At 46.7% G+C, this 18,538-nt stretch overlaps 1 protein-coding gene across 2 annotated transcripts in view; it reads right to left on the reverse strand.

The window, feature by feature from the left end:
* Positions 1–1,025: 1,025 nt before the first annotated feature.
* Positions 1,026–18,538, reverse strand: part of LOC148397686 (macrophage mannose receptor 1-like) — a 30,588-nt gene continuing 13,075 nt past the window's right edge. The window contains exons 1-49 of one of the 2 annotated variants that reach the window (XM_088376466.1): positions 15,910–16,091; positions 13,769–13,971; positions 13,595–13,701; positions 13,362–13,474; positions 13,246–13,290; positions 13,018–13,173; positions 12,852–12,931; positions 12,337–12,454; positions 12,214–12,261; positions 11,981–12,148; positions 11,439–11,549; positions 11,243–11,350; positions 10,968–10,997; positions 9,649–9,851; positions 9,477–9,583; positions 9,251–9,363; positions 9,111–9,164; positions 8,877–9,032; positions 8,688–8,770; positions 8,439–8,550; positions 8,325–8,372; positions 8,102–8,269; positions 7,576–7,686; positions 7,388–7,495; positions 7,246–7,275; positions 6,689–6,891; positions 6,518–6,624; positions 6,297–6,409; positions 6,179–6,232; positions 5,945–6,100; positions 5,756–5,838; positions 5,507–5,618; positions 5,393–5,440; positions 5,162–5,329; positions 4,646–4,771; positions 4,466–4,567; positions 4,363–4,392; positions 4,164–4,298; positions 3,671–3,814; positions 3,381–3,515; positions 3,148–3,296; positions 2,951–3,071; positions 2,827–2,878; positions 2,690–2,756; positions 2,493–2,620; positions 2,373–2,422; positions 2,141–2,314; positions 1,876–2,027; positions 1,026–1,801 (exon numbers count right to left, since the gene is read on the reverse strand). In XM_088376466.1, coding sequence (XP_088232592.1) covers positions 1,691–1,801; positions 1,876–2,027; positions 2,141–2,314; positions 2,373–2,422; positions 2,493–2,620; positions 2,690–2,756; positions 2,827–2,878; positions 2,951–3,071; positions 3,148–3,296; positions 3,381–3,515; positions 3,671–3,814; positions 4,164–4,298; positions 4,363–4,392; positions 4,466–4,567; positions 4,646–4,771; positions 5,162–5,329; positions 5,393–5,440; positions 5,507–5,618; positions 5,756–5,838; positions 5,945–6,100; positions 6,179–6,232; positions 6,297–6,409; positions 6,518–6,624; positions 6,689–6,891; positions 7,246–7,275; positions 7,388–7,495; positions 7,576–7,686; positions 8,102–8,269; positions 8,325–8,372; positions 8,439–8,550; positions 8,688–8,770; positions 8,877–9,032; positions 9,111–9,164; positions 9,251–9,363; positions 9,477–9,583; positions 9,649–9,851; positions 10,968–10,997; positions 11,243–11,350; positions 11,439–11,549; positions 11,981–12,148; positions 12,214–12,261; positions 12,337–12,454; positions 12,852–12,931; positions 13,018–13,173; positions 13,246–13,290; positions 13,362–13,474; positions 13,595–13,701; positions 13,769–13,971; positions 15,910–15,970 — 5,361 coding nt within the window. In that variant the 5' untranslated portion in view covers positions 15,971–16,091 and the 3' untranslated portion in view covers positions 1,026–1,690. Of the gene's footprint in view, positions 1,802–1,875; positions 2,028–2,140; positions 2,315–2,372; positions 2,423–2,492; positions 2,621–2,689; positions 2,757–2,826; positions 2,879–2,950; positions 3,072–3,147; positions 3,297–3,380; positions 3,516–3,670; positions 3,815–4,163; positions 4,299–4,362; positions 4,393–4,465; positions 4,568–4,645; positions 4,772–5,161; positions 5,330–5,392; positions 5,441–5,506; positions 5,619–5,755; positions 5,839–5,944; positions 6,101–6,178; positions 6,233–6,296; positions 6,410–6,517; positions 6,625–6,688; positions 6,892–7,245; positions 7,276–7,387; positions 7,496–7,575; positions 7,687–8,101; positions 8,270–8,324; positions 8,373–8,438; positions 8,551–8,687; positions 8,771–8,876; positions 9,033–9,110; positions 9,165–9,250; positions 9,364–9,476; positions 9,584–9,648; positions 9,852–10,967; positions 10,998–11,242; positions 11,351–11,438; positions 11,550–11,980; positions 12,149–12,213; positions 12,262–12,336; positions 12,455–12,851; positions 12,932–13,017; positions 13,174–13,245; positions 13,291–13,361; positions 13,475–13,594; positions 13,702–13,768; positions 13,972–15,909; positions 16,092–18,538 lie in introns of those variants that run through there. The other variant, XM_088376467.1, reaches the window with a different exon arrangement.

Raw genomic sequence — 18,538 nt, forward strand, 5'->3', positions numbered from 1 at the left:
ATGCTGCAACGGAATGTTTTAGTTAAGAGACTTTACTTTAAAGGTCATCCAGAGTCCACCCAGCGCCCCATCTGCTCCAAATGAACCCAAAATGGCTACCGCTCGTTTGTGCTCCAAAAACCTTCGTACGTTTTCGTAGCTATTACACATTTCATTCCGATCGTGACGTCGACCCTCCCCCCATTTACTGCCAAATGGACCCAAAATGGTACCGTTCGTTTGTGCTGGTTTGTGCCGTAAAAACGTTCGTTTTTGTAGATATTACACATTTAATTTCTAGCGATGACGTCACCGCATCGCGTCGCGTATTTCAAGCTCCTGGAATGCCACTGACGCAGGACGAACTTTAGCGAAATATGTTGCTTGAAATCTTCTACCTTGAAACTAGATCAAGCCCAAATAAGTACCAAGAAGTGCATGGATCGATGTGTCCTTTGTATTTCTTAGAAGTGTTCCCGTTTCGGTTCAGTGCTTAAAAAATGCAGTGCACATCTTTGCATGAAACAGTCAGGGGTCATGATGCCATCAATATATTTCCATGGTTGTTATCTTGACTTTTTTTTTTTTTTTTTTTTTACATGACACTAGTGTGGTGGAATTTTGATATCTAGTGCTTGATTTGTGCAGTACATTAAGCGCAGGCTTTAGTGCCATCTCCCGCCATCTTGTGTGGGGTTTGCATGCGTAGGTTTCCTCCCACGTTTCAAAAACATTCATGATAGGCCGATTGACCGCGACGGTCCTGCCACTGCCTGGCACCCAGCTGGAATAGGCTAGCCGCGCCCCTCGTGAGGATAAGGACTTCAGGACAATGGATGGATTTCATGACGTGGATAGCAATAGAGTACATCTTTTTTTCCAAATTGTTACAAAGAGCAATGCAAAAATGCACCAAAATGGCGTCATGAGGTGGTCTGACTTATACTCGTACATCGGGAGTACTAAAGTATGATCTAATTGACCAGATTATAAAATTGCCCTGTCCAAATCAGTAAAGTATCCAATGACTTGAGAGGAGGCACCAATTGTCTTTATTATTTTATTGTTTTTTTGGGGGTCAATTAAACATGGTAAAACAACAGATGGAATAATAATGCATGGTAAATTCAACAATAAGTAAATGAAATATAAGAAATCAATTATGAAAATGCATGGTCAGTCTAAGAGAATAATATGGTAAATTGAGTAAAATAATAATAATGCATGGTAAATCATAATATCACATGTTAAGTCAAGAAGAAGAAGAATGCATGGTAACTTAAACAGAATAATAACACATGGTTAATTAACAAAAAGACTAATGCATGGTTCATCAATCATAATAATGCATGGTAAATTGAACAAAATAATAATGCATGGTAAATCGTAATATCACATGTTAATCAAGAAGAAGAAGAATGCATGGTACCTTAAACAGAATAATAAACACATGGTAAATCTAACAAAAAGACTAATGCACGGTTAATCATCATAATAATGCATGGTAAATCATAATATCATCACATGTTAAGTCAAGAAGAACAAGAAGAATGCATGGTAACTTAAACAGAATAATAACACATGGTAAATCTAACGAAAAGACTAATGCATGGTTAATCAATCATAATAATGCATGGTAAATCAATCGGTCAATCAAAATGCATGGTAAACCAAGCAGAATGATCATGCAAGGTCAATTGCATTCATATGATTACTCGCAACTTCCATTGGCGCCTTTTATATCCAGCGCATAACGCGCTGTGGGCATCTTGCACACGTAGCCGTTGAGTTGCATGCAGGACATCTTCTTCCATTTGCCAGACTGAACATCAGAATGAGATTGGTTTTAAATCTAAACTTGTCTTCGGCGAGCGGGTCAATCTTTTCTGCACCTACCTGGCTCAAGGCGGCCACGCAATTTTCCATCACGCCGGTAGGTCTTCCCGGAGCAGCCCAGTTGGTGAAGGTCGGCACCTTCTGGCTGTCCGACCACACGAATCTGCCGCGATTGACCAGGTCGTTCAGTCCGGTCCACGTGTCTCCAGGAGCTGCAGAGGAAAAACGGCAAGAGAGCTCTCATTTGCTTTCCAGATATGGCAGATATCGAGCAGATATCACGCAGATATCGAGCAGATGCGAGCGACGCTTAGCGCGCACGCACCAAGCTTCATGAGGTCCTGCAGCCAATCCCACTCAGCCTCAGAGCGAAAGGACACCAGATTGGCATCGAGACCCCAGCAGGAGTGTCGAGCGCTGTACCACGTCTTCTTCGTGTCAAAATGTTTGTAGCAGAAGTCCGCAAACTCCTCCCAGTCAGGTCCCAAGCATCTCGGCTCTGCGTGCAAGATGGCGTCACGTGAAGAAATGCTTTCTATTCTGGACATTCGACTCACCCGTGTCAGCAAAAGTGAAAGACGGAGACGGATCCCATCTGTCAACATATCTGCAGACAGTAAAGTGAGAATGAGTCGGGCATCTTTAAGTGGACTCATCAGTGAAAGCGGAGCACGCACGGTTCCGAGATGATTCCATTACAGGTGGAGCCGTCGTAGGCTTTCTGTGGCGGTCTCTTCAGCAAAGTCACATCTCCTCCAATCTCAATGACGCCCGAGTGAATAGCAGCCGCGCAGATGTTCGAGTCCTGCACCCAGAGAATGTCTCAGACATAGAACAAGAACTCCGCTTGCAGGTCGTGCGGTAGTTAACATACCTGTTTGTAGAGCCGTGTTCCGTAGAGCTTGTAGCCGGCTTGGGCGCAGCCCAGTGGGCACCGGACCCTGCGGACGACATTCGCTGAGTGAGGAGGAGGCCTTTTTGGCAAGAAACGTCATACCAAGTCTGACTCACGTCATTGAACCGTTGAGGCCGAGGTCGGTGGCTGTGCTGTTGCATAAGATGTCTGTGGGTCAAAAGGGAAAATCAAAGCCCGTTTCTTGCTAGTTTCTTACTGCACTACAAACGTCGTACTCACTGCGAGTGGTGTCGTCAGACGTGCACCCTAAGACGTCAAAGCGTAGGCCCAAAAACATTGGCAGGAGGCGAACATACTGGGCGAACACGGGCCTGGTTAGTAGATACGTCCCCACAGAAGGCTGGAAACAAAACACACGCGTTTGCAATGAATGACAACAGCCTGGACGACAAAGTCGAGAGTCAGCGACCGCTCACCTGTACTGGGTGGCGATACCAAGTCACTCCGTCAATACTGAACTGCATCGCAAATACGCTGGAACTTTGAAATTGGTATGTACAGCTCTGGGTCTTGACGCCTGTCACCTTGAAGTTCTGACTGAGGTTCACCTGGATCCAGCTGTCGACTGAGGGCGGAAGGCATTCCATCAGGATACCAAACTACCAGCAACAACAACGGACGGAGAGCTGTGGGGTTTTTTTTTACATACAGATTTTGGACGATTTCCAGCAATCGCTGCCCCCCAGACGCGCTTTGTGAGGTTCGGCATTGATCGCAGAGGAAGAGGCTGAAAAAGAAGAGTCTGGGATTCTCCCGTCAGCGATGCCCAGACTATCATGACACACTGAGGAAAGACAAAAAAAAACAATGTGGAAGGAACGCTCGCTCATTCATTCTCATGTCTGGTCACCCGTTCCTAGCCGACGCTCTATCTGGGGATCCGCTGGATTCTTTCCTTGGCACATCATCCATCGGCAAGTGTCAGAATGTGAAGCCCACCTTTCTTCTCGCAGCTGTAGACAATGTGGAGGTATTTGGAGACACCAGGGCAGGAGTCCGTATCCGTAAGGTAACTGAGGCAAATCTGATAGTTGTCACACAATCCTCTCAAGTGACGGAGAGCCCCTTCCACCCTGCAGTCATCTGCAAGTGACAACACACCACCGTTTCACGCGCATTTTATTCGCACACTTACATACGGACTTCAACTTGTTACAGGAAGTAGGGAATTTGAATGGTTAATGACTATGAGAAAAAGAGGGCTCAAAAAGCGCCCGGCTTAGCTCTTTTTCATCGTTTTCTATTTTTATTCAAAGAAAAAGTCAAACATTTTCTATTGCCATCGCTCACACGTCAATGCCCACGGATATTGATATTGAGTTAAATGTTACTAACAAGTTACCTCCAACGCCGACGGCGTGTGAAAACCTCGTGACAGAAACGGCTCCAGGACAGCGAGCCAAAAACAACGATGCCACTGGAGGATTCTTACCGCGTGATCCGCCGCCACTCGGACAGATGTCGCTACGCTTCCGTCCGTGGAAAGCCGACCGTATGCGGATGACTCTTTCATCGGGACAATCAAGGGTTTTCCAATCGCCTTGGCAGACAAGTTCCTCCTTGTAGCCTGTGAGAGCACAACCGTTGACTTCTCTCCGTCTTTTTTTACAGAGACGTTGAAGGCGACTTACCGTCATGTGGCGGCAGCTGATGTGTCTTTCCTAGAAGCGGGAACCAGAACGTGGATGTCGACACGTGACGACGGTCTACCGCGAGGCGTCACATCTCACTTACCTCTTTTCTTGCAGACGTAGTCTCTCTTCTCGTCGCATTTGTCGCGTTTCCAGTCGCCGCTGCCAGTGAGCAAGGAAAGGCATTTCCCCCCTTCAGAGACACCTGGAGGGAGGGAGGCAAACAAGATCTGAGCGCTCATCCGTTCCTCCAAAGTGCAGCTGACAACCGCCTCAGCCCAACCTGCACTCGAGTGGAGGTAAGAGAAGGGGGATCCGTCGGTCCACTTGTCGCCGTCACCCTTGATGGAGGCGTCGGCCCCCAACCACAGTGAGACGTCATCATTCATCCCCAGAAACTTGGCGATACCTTTGGATCCCAAGGAGAACATGCAAGATGATTCCAAAACGACTCACACTTGACTCTACAACTTGATGGGTGCAGCACAGCCGTGACAAAGCGCTAACAATACTGCAACAAAGAGTGAAACAACAAAAAAATACAACCAAGCAACGCTGGCCATATCTCGCTCGGGTTTATCAGGTTTTGAGTTGGAAAGGAAGGCGTAGCAGGAAAAAAAGGTTTTTAATCAAAGAATTAGCAAATTCATGGCCAGCCTTCCACATATCAAGACCACATACAAAGACATGACGCCTTTTTCGATTTACTTTAGCTTCAATTTCTCGTTTGCTTCATGTTGGAAAATAAGAATTTATCCACTTGTTTGTGGCCAATATATTTTAATTCATGGCCCCCTACCGCGCACGAAGCGCTGCTCGAGCGAGTCGGCGATGCTGAGCAAGTTCCCTTGGCGGCCTTTGCAGTCGGCTTGCGCCTCCTGCCAGGTCTTGGTGGGCTGGCGGATCATCAGGTAGCAGAAGTCACCCTCGGGGTAGTCCAGCCACCAGCCGCATTTGTCAGTCCAGCCTGCAAGATAGACGGCGCAGGAAGGCATAACAGCATAAGACGGCGGCAGTGCAAGACACCTACCCTGTTGGCTGACTAATGGTGGCAGCTGTCGAGGCCCTCCACGCTTGGCTGCATGGTAAAGGAGGACGAATGAGCAAGTGCATGAAGGAGCGCTCGGGAGGGACATTTTTGCACCTGTTTTGCAGACAAATGGCCGCTTCGTTGTGCAGGGGCTGCCGCCGATCTTCCCAACAGAATTTGGGAATGCGCAGTCCCCTGCGGTGTCATCTTGCCACTCGGCGTAGTCCTGCGGACGACATGAGGGTGTTGGACTCTCGGCTTCCCAACGCCCTTCCTCCGCGCAATTGTTGTGCTCAACTTTCAACTTTCCAAACCTAGCTCGCGCAGAATGACTTTTCCAAAGTCCGTCAGCAATTTACTTACAAAAGTTGTTCCGTCACTATACTCATAGTTGTTGCTTTTCTTCTTCAGTCCCAGCCAAGAATACGAAACGCTTTGCGAGTGATCTTGAGGAAAGGAAGGACAACAAGAGCTTCAGGGCAAGAAGAGCTTCGGCTAAATGACGGCAGCTTTGTGGGACCGATGACTGGGGCGGTTCGTCTTAGCGCTCACCAAACACGAATTGAGCTTCTTGCCATGAGTGGACGCTAGCCAGGTGGCCTCTCTGGGCAACACAGAACTTCTCGGCATCCTCCCAATCTTTGTACAGCTTCGAGTAAAAGTAGCAATGATCGCCATACAGCAAGTTGCCATTGTCGCAGGTGGAAGCTGAGGCCACAATGGAGAACATTGAGGAGGAAACCATGACCACATGGTTAAAGTGCATATGAGCGTGCTGCAACTCACTCTTCACGACAGCAAGACCACTTTTGGGGGAACACGTCTGTCCCTCCAGGCAGCCTGCAAAAAAAGAAGACTGTTTACGCCTTTCAACGGCAACGTGGCCGCAGACGTGCAGGCTTACTCAGCGGCCGTTTGCACATGTAAGCCAACGAGGAATCACAGGAGCCAGACCTCCACTTGCCGGGCTCACCCCTTCCCCCTTGGTTGACGTAGGCGCAGGACGCAACGTTGGCGCTGTCGGTAGATTAAAAAAAAAAAGGAACAGTGGTCCTTCTCAAAATTGGTTCCAGAACCTTTACGTGTCCCCGCCTGACAACAGCATGCAAAGTTGTTACATCTTACCTTTTAAGTTGATTTGAGGCCCAGTTGGTGTGTGTCGTTGTCTCGCCATCGGACCAGGTAAGATTCTGGCTCCCGCCTTCAAAGCGACACCAGAGATCGTCGCATTTCTGGGAAGCAAAAAAAAAACAGTCCCACTTGACGCTGCAGAGTCCACGACTGCTTCCGTCTCACCTGGTTGGAGAGTCCCAGCCAGAAGCGGGTGTTCTCGCCCATGGTCCCCTTCACAAAGTCCTCCTCGGCCGAGGAGGTGACGGAGAGCAGGTTGCCGCCCACCCACACGCAGTGGTGCCAGGCCCCCAGCCAACCGTTGGGATCCTCCACCTTCTTGTAGCAGTTGGTGCCATGCTCGAGCCACCCGGGAACACACTTGCTGGCTGAGGACACAATTTGGGCAACAGATCAGAGCGCACTCCTGTTTTTACTCTTCAGTCCACCATTTTGAGCTAAGGGCAATTTGCAGGTCGCGGTTGGCCAAAAGTTGTCTTGCACATGTTCTCATCCAAATTGGAAGATCCGGGACTCGACTTATTAGGTTAGCCCTATGGCATCAGAGACGTTTACAATTTGAAATGATCCCTAAAAATAAAATATCACCTTTATAAAGCACGCTTGTAAAACAAACATCGCCACATGCGAGTCAACGCGAAAAACATTCAAGTACATTTGCGTCCTTAATAAAATAAGAAAAATTCCACAGAATTTGTGACCAATTTTGTCAGGCTACTTACCGTCAGAAGACAGTGAAAGCTCTGCCACTCCTGCAAGAGGAAAGGCAAAGACAGGGCAAAGACGTCAGGGCAAAGACGGACGTCAGGGCAAAGACGGACGTAATGCACGATGACGGCCAGCGGAGCATCACAACATACTCACCTTTTTTCATCTTCTTGCAGACGTAGCCTTTCTTCTTGTCGCACGTGTCGTGCTTCCAGACGCCGCTGTCAGTGGATAAGGAAAGACACTTCCCCCCTTTGGCGTCACCTGGAGGGAGAGAAGATCTCAGCGCTCCGCCGTTCATCCAAAGTGCAGCCGATAAGCATCAGACATGCTTTCAGACCGACCTGCACTCGAGTGGATGTAAGTGAACGGGGATCCGTCAGTCCATTGGGCGTCATGTTCCGTGGTGGAGACATCGGCGCCCAACCACAGAGAGGGCAGAGACATGATGTAACCTGTGGACCCAAGGCAAAGGTGAAACAGGATCTAATAATAATAAATTATATTTCTAACGCACTTTACATTCGGAGGAATCTCAAAATGCTACATCGCAAGTAAAAACAAGAAAACAAAGCAAGGACAAATATAAAACAACTGGACGACAACTAGGATATGAGAACAGGAATTACGGAAATGCTAGAGTAAAGAGGTGAGTTTTAAGTCCGGTTTTGAAAGTCAGTGGATTGGGGTGCTCTTAGGTGGATCTTCCAGAGATACGCTTTACTGACCCGCTCATTGAGCCCATGAGGCGCATTTTGGAACGACACCATTCATTTGTTTGTTCAATTGATTCATTCAGTCATCCATTCGTACATTCATTCGTCCATTCATTCATTCATTCATTCGTGACACCAACAAATGGCCGCCTACCATGTACAAAGGTCTGCTCATCATGGTCGGTGATGCTGAGCAGGTTCCCGTGGAGGCGTTGGCAGTCGGCTTGCGCCTCCTTCCAGGTCTTGGTGGGCTCGCGGATCATCAGGTAGCAGAAGTTGTTGGTTGGGTCGTTCAGCCACCAGTCGCATGTGTCAGTCCATCCTGCGAGCCAGACGGCGTAAGACCGCGCAAGACAGCGGCAGTGCGGGACACCTACCCAGTTGGCCGACTAATGGTGGCAGCTGTGGAGGCCCCTCGCGCTTGGCTGCATGGCAAAGGAGGGCGAATGAGCAAGTGCATGACGGAGCGCTCAGGAGGGACATTTTTGCACCTGTTTTGCAGACAAATGGCCGCTTTATTGTGCAGGGGCTGCCGCCGATCTTCCCAACAGAATTTGGGAATGCGCAGTCCTCCGTGGTGTTTTCTTGCCACCCGGGGTAGTCCTGCGGACGACATGAGGGCGTTGGACTCTCAGCTTCTCGACGGCCTTCCTCCGCGCAATTGTTGTGCTCAAATTTCAACTTTCCCAACTTAGCTCGTGCAGAATGACTTTTCCAAAGTCCGTCAGCAATTTACTTACAAAAGCTGTTCCGTCACTATACTCATAGTTGTTGCTTTTCTTCTTCAGTCCCAGCCAAGAATACCAAAGGCTTTGAGAGTGATCTTGAGGAAAGGAAGGACAACAACAGCTTCAGGGCAAGAAGAGCTTCAGCTAAATGACGGCAGCTTTGTGGGACCGACGACTGCGGCGGTTCGTCTTAGCGCTCACCAAACACGAATTGAGCCTCTTGCTGTGAGTGGACGCTAGCCAGGTGGCCTCTCTGGGCAACACAGAACTTCTCGGCATCCTCCCAATCTTTGTGCAGCTTCGAGTAAAAGTAGCAATGATCGCCATACAGTAGGTTGCCATTGTCGCAGGTGGAAGCTGAGGCCACAATGGAGAACATTGAGGAGGAAACCACGACCAGATGGTTAAAGTGCAAATAAGCGTGCTGCAACTCACTCTTCACGACAGCAAGACCACTTTTGGGGGAACACGTCCGTCCCTCCGGGCAGCCTGCAAAAGAAAAAAAAAAAAAGAAAAAAAGAAAAAGCCCGTTTGCGCCTTTCAACGGCAACGTGACCGCAGACGTGCAGGCTTACTCAGCGGCCGTTTGCACATGTAGGCCAACGAGGAATCACAGGAGCCAGACCTCCACTCGCCGGGCTGACCCATTCCCCCCTGGTTGACGTAGGCGCAGGACGCAACGTCGGCGCTGTCGGTAGATTAAAAAACAAAAAGGAATTTTCCCCTGAGTGCTCATTCTCAAAATTGGTTCCAGAACCTTTACGCGTGTCCGCCTGACCAGAACAAGTTGTTACATCTTACCTTTCGTCTTGATTTGGGGCCCAGTTGGTGTGTGTCGTATTCTCGCCATCGGACCAGGTCAGATTCTGGCTCCCGCCTTCAAAGCGACACCAGACGTCGTCGCATTTCTGGGTGGGAAAAAAGAAAACGGTTCCAGTTGTTGCCGCAGAGTCCACTGCCGCTTCCGTCTCACCTGGTTGGAGAGTCCCAGCCAGAAGCGGGTGTCCTTGCCCATGGTGTCCTTCACAAAGTCCTCCTCGGCCGAGGTGGTGATGGAGAGCAGGTCGCCGCCCTCCCAGACGCAGTGGTGCCAGGCCCCCAGCCAACCGTTGGGCTCCTCCACCTTCTTGTAGCAGTTGGTGCCGTGCGCGAGCCACCCGGGAGCACACTTGCTGGCTGAGGGCACAATTTGGGCAACAGATCAGAGCGCACTCCTGTTTTTGCTCTTCAGTCCACCATTTTGAGCTAAGGGCAATTTGCAGGTCGCGGTTGGCCAAAACTTGTCTCGCACATGTTTTCAGGCAAATTGGAAGATCCGGGACTCGACTTGTTAGGTTAGCCCAGTGCTTCCTGGGGCGGCGCGTGTGACACCGGGGAACACGCTTTTCTTTTGGGTGTACTAGATGAGAGAGTAATTAGACATCCACTGCAGTAGGTGGCGGTATCACTGGAAGAGTGTGCGCAAGGAGTCTCCGCTCTACAGTGGAGAGCGCACGGAACAGAGCAGGTGAAAAAAAGTGCAGTGGAACACCATAGAAAAATATTGAGCAATCATCCCACTTTGTGAATGCTACTTTAGTCATTCAGCAAGCACTGTAAGCATCATATAAAGCAGCGTACCATATTGAGTGCAAAAAAAAAAAAACACACCATGGCAGAAGAGCCGTGGAGTGCTGCCTCGTTTTGATTAAAGAACAGCACAAATTGTTTTATGTATTTTTGTAGGTTACATTTTTTTTTATATCTTGTGCTCCTGAGTTAATGTTGCTGATTACTTTGAATATTATTTATTGCTGTTATTTAATTTAATACTATGTATGTTTATTATTTTATTGTATTTTCTTCAGCATAAAATGGCAGTTGCTCAAGAATGTTTATAGTTTGAATACTTATGATATTTTATTTCAGGCAGTGATGCACTTTGATCTGTTACAGACTAAAAACAATGTTAATAATAAAGTTATTCTTTATTGTAAGTTGATCTTTTTTATTTATATTTTGTTTGCTTTAATGTTACTAACATGGAGGGGGCGCAAAATGTTTTCTTCTCCCTGGGGGGGCATCACAGAAAATAATTGAGAAGCACTGGGTTAGCCCTATGGCATCAGAGACGTTTACAATTTGAAATGTTCCCTACCAAAAAAAAATAAAAAATCACCTTTATAAAGCACGCTTGTGAAACAAACACCGCCACATGCGAGTCAACGCGAAAAACATTCAAGTACATTTGCGGACATAATAAAATAAGAAAAATTGTACAGAAGTTGTGACTAATTTTGTCGGGCTGCTTACCGTCAGAAGACAGCGAAAGTTCTGCCACTCCTGCAAGAGGAAAGGCAAAGACGGACGTCAGGGCAAAGACTGACATCAGGGCACAGACGGGGCAAAGAACGGCCGTCAGGGCAAAGAACAGCCGTCAGGGCAAAGAACGGCCGTCAGGGCAAAGAACGGCCATCAGGGCAAAGAACGGCCGTCAGGGCAAAGAACGGCCGTCAGGGCAAAGAACGGCCGTCAAGGCACAGACAGACGTCAATGCGCGATGACGGCCAGCAGAGCATACAACTTACCTTTTTTCATCTTCTTGCAGACATAGCTTCTCTTCTCGTCGCACGTGTCGTGCTTCCAGACGCCGTTGGCAGTGAATAAGGAAAGACACTTGCCCTCTCCGGGGTCACCTGGAGGGAGGGAGGGAGACAAGATCTCAGCGCTCCGCCGTTCATCCAAAGTGCAGCCGATAAGCATCAGACATGCTTTCAGACCGACCTGCACTCGAGTGGATGTAAGTGAACGGGGATCCGTCAGTCCATTGGGGGTCATATTTCGTGGTGGAGACATCGGCGCCCAACCACAGAGAGGGCAGAGACATGACGTAACCTGTGGACCCAAGGCAAAGGTGAAACAGGATCTAATAATAATAAATTATATTTCTAACGCACTTTACATTCGGAGGAATCTCAAAGTGCTACATTGCAAGTAAAAACAAGAAAACAAAGCAAGGGCAAGTATAAAACAACTGGACGACAACTAGGATATGAGAACAGGAATTACGGAAATGCTTGAGTAAAGAGGTGAGTTTTAAGTCCGGTTTTGAAAGTCAGTGGATTGGGGTGCTCTTAGGTGGATCTTCCAGAGATACGCTTTACTGACCCGCTCATTGAGCCCATGAAGCGCATTTTGGAACGACACCATTCATTCGTTTGTTCGATTGATTCATTCAGTCATCCATTCGTACATTCATTCATTCGTCCGTCCATCCATTCATTCATTCATTCATTCATTCATGACACCAACAAATGGCCGCCTACCATGTACAAAGATCTGCTCATCATGGTCGGTGATGCTGAGCAGGTTCCCGTGGAGGCGTTGGCAGTTGGCTTGCGCCTCCTTCCAGGTCTTGGTGGGCTGGCGGATCATCAGGTAGCAGAAGTCGTTGGTTGGGTCGTTCAGCCACCAGCCGCATGCGTCAGTCCAGTCTGCAAGCCAGACGGTGTAAGACAGTGCAAGACAGCATAAGACACCGACAGTGCGGGACACCTACACGGTTGGCCGACTAATAGTGGCAGCTGTAGAGGCCCCTCGCGCTTGGCTGCAGAAAAAGGGGAGCGAATATGAGCAAATGCTTCACCTATCCAAAAGGGGCCCTCGGGAGGGATGTTTGCACCTGTTTTGCAGACCGTTGATAATCTGCTGTGGCAATCAAGGCTTCTCTTCAGGTATTCGTTGGAACCCAAATAAGAACACTCACCACCATAGGACACGCTGTAAGTTTTTTTGTAGTCCTGCGGATGAGATTTTGGACAGAACTTTGGCGTGTTGCATTTGATGTGGTCATCTTCCCGCCGCTTTTCCTCACTTGCAGCGTTTTTGTACCTTCTCATTAAAGTTTCACTTTGGTTGTTTGTTTCACTTTGGCAGTCAAAGCAGTATGAACATTGCGATAAAACATTGTGCCCGCCCTGGCAACCCAAATAAATGTCTGGGGAAAACATGCACAAAGCAACTAACCCTGAAGACCTAAAGACAAACCCGAGCCACCATCCAGGATATATCATCTTAACCGCCTCCTCTCTAAAATCAGAGTGCCAATACTTTGAAAGCGGCTGCCCGATGCCTCTTGACAAGACGGATGCCTGCAACACGACTTTTCCAAAGGCCTTCAGCAATCAATCCACTTACAGAAGCTGTTCCATCAGTCCACCCGTAGTTGTAGCCCATTTTCTTTTCTCCCACCCAAGTTAATCCGTACTTTGCGTGATCTTGATGAAAGGAAGGAGAACAAGAGCTTCAGGTCAAGAAGAGCTTCAGCCAAATGACGACTGTGGCGGTTCTTCTTGGTGCTCACCAGTAATGAATCGGGCCTCTTGCTCGGAGTGTATGCTAGCCAGGTGGCCTTGCCGGGCGACACAAAACTTCTCGCCATCCTCCCAAGTTCTAGACCTCGCGTCAAAAAGATAGCAATCATCGCCATAAAGGAAGTTGCCATCGTCGCAGTCGGAAGCTGAGGCCACAAAGAAAAACATTGAGGAGGAAACCATGACGAGATGGTGCAAATAAGCGTGCTCCAACTCACACATCACTTCAGCAGGACCACTTTTGGGGGAACACGTCGGGCAGTCTGCATAAAAATAGACCTGTTTGAGCTTTTCTCCTTTCAAAGTCAACCTGATTACAAACGTGCAGGCTTACTCTGCGGCTGTTTGCACATGTAGGCCAATGAGGAAGCGCAGGAGCCAGACCTCCACTTCCCAGGTGAAACACGAGTTCCTTGGTTGACGTAGGCGCAGGACGCGACGTCGGCGCTGTCGGTAGATGAAAAAAAAAGGAACATGTTCCTATTTTTCTTTGAGTGGTCGTTCTCAAAATTGGTTCCAGAGCCTTTACGTGTGTCCGCCTGACCAGAACAAGTTGTTACATCTTACCTTTCGAGTTGATTTGGGGCCCAGTTGGTGTGGTTCATTGTCTCGCCATCGGACCAGGCCAGCTTCTGGCTCCCGGCTTCAAAGCGACACCAGACGTCGTCGCATTTCTGGAGGGGAAAAAAAACAAAACAGTCCCGGTTGTCGCTGCAGAGTCCACTGCTGCTTCCGTCTCACCTGGTTGGAGAGTCCCAGCCAGAAGCGGGTGTCCTTGCCCATGGTGTCCTTCACAAAGTCCTCCTCGGTCGAGGTGGTGATGGAGAGCAGGTTCCCGCCCAGCCAGACGCAGTGGTGCCAGGCCCCCAGCCAACCGTTGGGCTCCTCCACCTTCTTGTAGCAGCTGGACTCGTGCTCGAGCCACCCGGGAAGACACTGTTTGGCTGAGGGCACAATTTGGGGATCAGGTGGACAAATCAGAGCACACTGATGGAACACTTGCATGTTTTTACTCTGTGCTCTTCATTGGGGGCATCTCAACCAAATGCAGGAGGATTCTGTCAGGGGTGGGGTGGGGGATGGGGGGGGCCAACGCCCATTGTCGCTTTGGCCCCTTCCAAAAACTTGCATGTCCTTCATTTTTGGGTCCAGCTAGCGCCATGGAGCAAAGTGGAGCTGCTGATTGTTCGCATAAAAACATCACTTACGCCTGCCAAGGATTGCACACAATTGCCCCAAAGTGAAGATACCAAGCTTCAGATGTAAAGTGGGGCAAAAAGTATGTAGTCACCCACGAATGGTGCAAGTTGTTCCACTTAAAAGATGCCATCATCGTCATCATCATCATCACCCTCAGCAATTGCCCCACCCAGCAGTTACGCACGTGTGGCACATCGATGACCAATGACCTAGGCTCAAATCAGGTCATCACACATTTCACCACTGGAGGGTGCTAAAGCACAACGCAACTCAATCGAATGGAACACGTTGCAACAGTTGGACCGCTCCCCCCCCCCCCCCCCCCTTCTTAGCTCAAGAAGAGCCCGTCCTTCCTTATATCAAAGTACAAAGCCAAGCAAGCCAGGCTGGACTGAGTGTTTGATGAAGAAGAAAGGCTTTAAACTGCGGGCTCAATCAATCGATCGATCAATCAATCAATCAATCAATCAATCAAATCTAATAAGCATGGACTCGGAGGGGCAAATGCAATCATTCAGATGCGCCCTGAGATTCACTAGGAGAAATGAACACGCACTGAAATCATTGTCTCATAAAAGTCCTACTCAATTTTGCAATCTTTGAAAACATTATGCCGACACATTTTGATGATGCACAGCGTTATTATGAACTGCACAACTGTGTTGCAACTTTTTTGCGTGTGATGATAACAGACCAAACACGAAGGTGTATTATTAATAATATAATTACAATATAATTAATACAACAATGATTATGATCTAGATTTAGATCATAATAACCATGATTTTTTTATAACAGAGGTGCTAAGAAATATCTATTGTATAAAGGGGCTGTAAGAAATTATTGCTAATACTGTATCAAGGACTGTAAGAAACTATTAATAATAATAATGACTAATAATGATTATTATTCATTATAATTAGCTCATATAAATCATGAAAAAACTCTTATAATAGGGGCGCCAAGAAATATCTTGTCTATATACACTTGTGCATAATCTTTTGTATAAAGGGCTGTGATAAATTATTATTCCGATTTTTTATTATTATTATTATCATCATTATTAATAATAAATGTATTACTTTTATTATTATTATTAACTAGTATTATCACTATTATCATTATTATTATTATATATCATTTATTATTGTGTCTTGTGTCTTGTTGTCATTCTCTGTCTTAAACCCTAACGGTGCAACTCATCTACGGAAATGTCACAAAGTCTAATCAGCCGCTCCTGAATTCCAAGTGTGCCCATGTTTTAAGAATAAAAAGATACAAAAAAACAGAGCGAAGGAAAAACAAAAGTAACGCGGAAAAAAGAGATGGAAGGAAAAGCCCAGTGACGCGACAGACATATAAACACATTCGGTTTTCAAAATTAAAGGGCAATTTTAGATAGAATATTTTGATGTTATATGCTCAACTTCAATACATCATACTGACAGCCAGTGCGCACTTACAATTCAGAAACGGCTCGTTTGCCGCCGTAAAAAAATAAAAATAAAGCCATGACACTTGAGTTCATTAAAGTGGTTGTCGTCCAAATTTGTGACATTGCAATGATTTATTCTTTATCTCAGGCACCAGATGCAGTCATGCGAACTCACAGTACAGTACATTCCATCGGTTCTCCAGCTCTTTACTGTTGTTTTAATGGACTAAAGATACAAATTGCTTACCTGAAGCACATGTCCAATATATGCCAATCAGGAGAAGTACACACTTTAGTTTATTCCACATCTTGGAGGAAAATCCCCCCTCTCATCGGGTCGCAACGGTTGGAGTCGGGAGAAAATAAATGATAAGTCGCCTCACTGAGAATAGCTAGTGGATTTTAGTCCAGTGAAAAATGGACGTTTGGTGCACCCTGCTCCGAGCCAGAGGCAGGCCACGCCCACACGCCGTCTACGTCAAACACGTCACATTCAAAGGTAGTCATCACAAAGCACTCTCAAGCGACGTGAGGAGTGGCGCGCGCGCGCAGCCACGCCCACATGCCGCGTACGTCAAACACGTCACATTCAAAGGTAGTCATCTCAAAGCACTCTCAAGCGACGCGGGGGAAAAAAAAAAGAAAACAGCACTGCACCCTTTGATACCTTTATTTTTTTGGTAACTTTGTAAATGTTCTGGATGTGAACAACAGCGAAAAGCAGTCTACTCATTTAACTGTAAATATAAATAATTAAATCCAAGTGTGAAAGTTGGAATTCAATGAGGTGTCACTCAATTTATGTTCAAGTATAGACAAGACTACAGAAGCTTTTCCATTCTCGCCTCTCAGAATTCGTGTTGATTTTTAGAGAACCTGAGAAAATACATTTAGCGGACGTGCTTTTGAATGAAAATCAACGAGGAGACGATGAGCAAATGAATCTGGGAGAAATGAGGGGAAAGCGTCTCCAATTGAGCCTCACAGGCCTCGCGTGCAAAAGCACAAAACAAATGTAGAATACTTTTTATTCATAATATCTATAAGATAAATATGATCATAAAAAGTCTGATATTTTTTATTGAAGCTTTGATTCAACTCCTCTGTGAACGTGCATTTTCCTTTCGGCATGGCTCGTAAACACTCGGTGTAGACTGGCCAGCCCATCCTACTTTGTAGCAAAGTGACTAGATTTGAGGAGAAGGGCGTGACTTGTTTGCCACCCATGCAGAGAAACCTGGAATTGAGTGAAACGGAACCGAGTGGCTATTCCATTGACAATGTATGCAATAAATAATGCAAATTTTGAAAACCAACGTGATATTTTCTTTCATTTTTACAGCAGGTCACAATGGGAACCAATTGATCAGTATTAAGCAACAAAAGGAGAAAACAAAAATCCACTGATCGACCAGTAAGCCTGACTATTTTCATGATGATCTTGAGGTCGACTAAACCGGTCTAGAAAGGGGGCTCGGTTTTCAACAAGACGGAGCAGACACACAAACGGCAACACTGCTTGTTACTTATGTTGCGAGTCCAAGGTTGCCTGAAACCAGGGGGCGGGGCCGAGTCGTTCCTTCCGACCGGCAGACACGTGACAGCACCACACAGCAATGGCGAACAAATTGAAAAATGACTTTGGACTCCTCACACTCCTTTGGCTTTGTTGCGGGGGAGTCATCAGAACGTTTAAGGCTCCTTCCACACCGATACGTTTGTTTAACAAGGGCACAAAGACACATTGTTGTTCACTATTGGTCAAATTGATAATAACTAAAAAGTATCCACTTAGGGACACATTTCCTCACTTGAAATGTCTTGGAAGGTCTCGAGTGGGATAGCTGTGCGCTCAATAAATATCCATTAAAAAAAAGAAATTACAGTTGAATAAATCATACAAATTTTGAAAACATACGTGACATTTTCTTTCATTTTCACTGCAGGTCACAAAGGGGACCCAGTGTTATTTTTGCGGACGATCGTTATTCAACAACAACAACAACAACAACAACAACAACAACAACAACAACAACAACAACAACAACAACAAATTTGTTTGTGCTGCAACGCAATGTTTTAGTTATGAGACTTTATTTTATAGGTCATCCCGAGTCCACCCGGCGCCCCATCAGCTCCAAATGAACCCAAAATGGCTACCGCTCGCTTGTGCTCCAAAAACCTTCGTACGTTTTCGTAGCTATTACTTGAATTTAATTTAGATCGTGACGTCGACCCTCCCCCCCATTTACTGCCAAATGGACCCAAAATGGTACCGTTCGTTTGTGCTAGTTTGTGCCGTAAAAACGTTCGTTTGAGCTGCTACGGTTTTGTGTGTGTGTGCGTGTGTGTGTGTGTGTATGTATGTATGTATGTATATATATATATATATATATATATATATATATATATATATATATATATATATATATATATATATATATATATCACGCGACGCAATGCGGTGACGTCATCGCTAGACGTCACCGCGTATTTCAAGCTCCTGGAATGCCACTGACGCACGACGAACTTTAGCTAAATATGTTGCTTGAAATCTTCTACTTCTACCTTGAAACTAGATCAAGCCCAAAACAAGCACCAAGAAGGGCATGGATCGATGTGTTCTTTGTATTTCTTAGAAGTGTTCCCGTTTTGTTGCAAGTTAAAAAGTCGAGGGCAGGTGAGTATCCAAAACTTGTATGTTTAAAGAAGCAAAATGTCGTTATCTGTCAGTGGCTCAAGTCCGCTGCATTAAGGCACGTCATCGCTAGAAATTAAATGCGTCATATTTCCGAAACGGAAGCAGCACAAACAAAAAATTTTGCTGCACAAACCAGCACAAACGAAGCACAAACGAGCGGTACCATTTGGGTCCA

This window comes from Syngnathus floridae, chromosome 5, assembly GCF_059516105.1.
Source record: "Syngnathus floridae isolate MCC-2025c chromosome 5, RoL_Sflo_1.0, whole genome shotgun sequence".
NCBI classification, from domain to species: Eukaryota; Metazoa; Chordata; class Actinopteri; order Syngnathiformes; family Syngnathidae; genus Syngnathus; species Syngnathus floridae.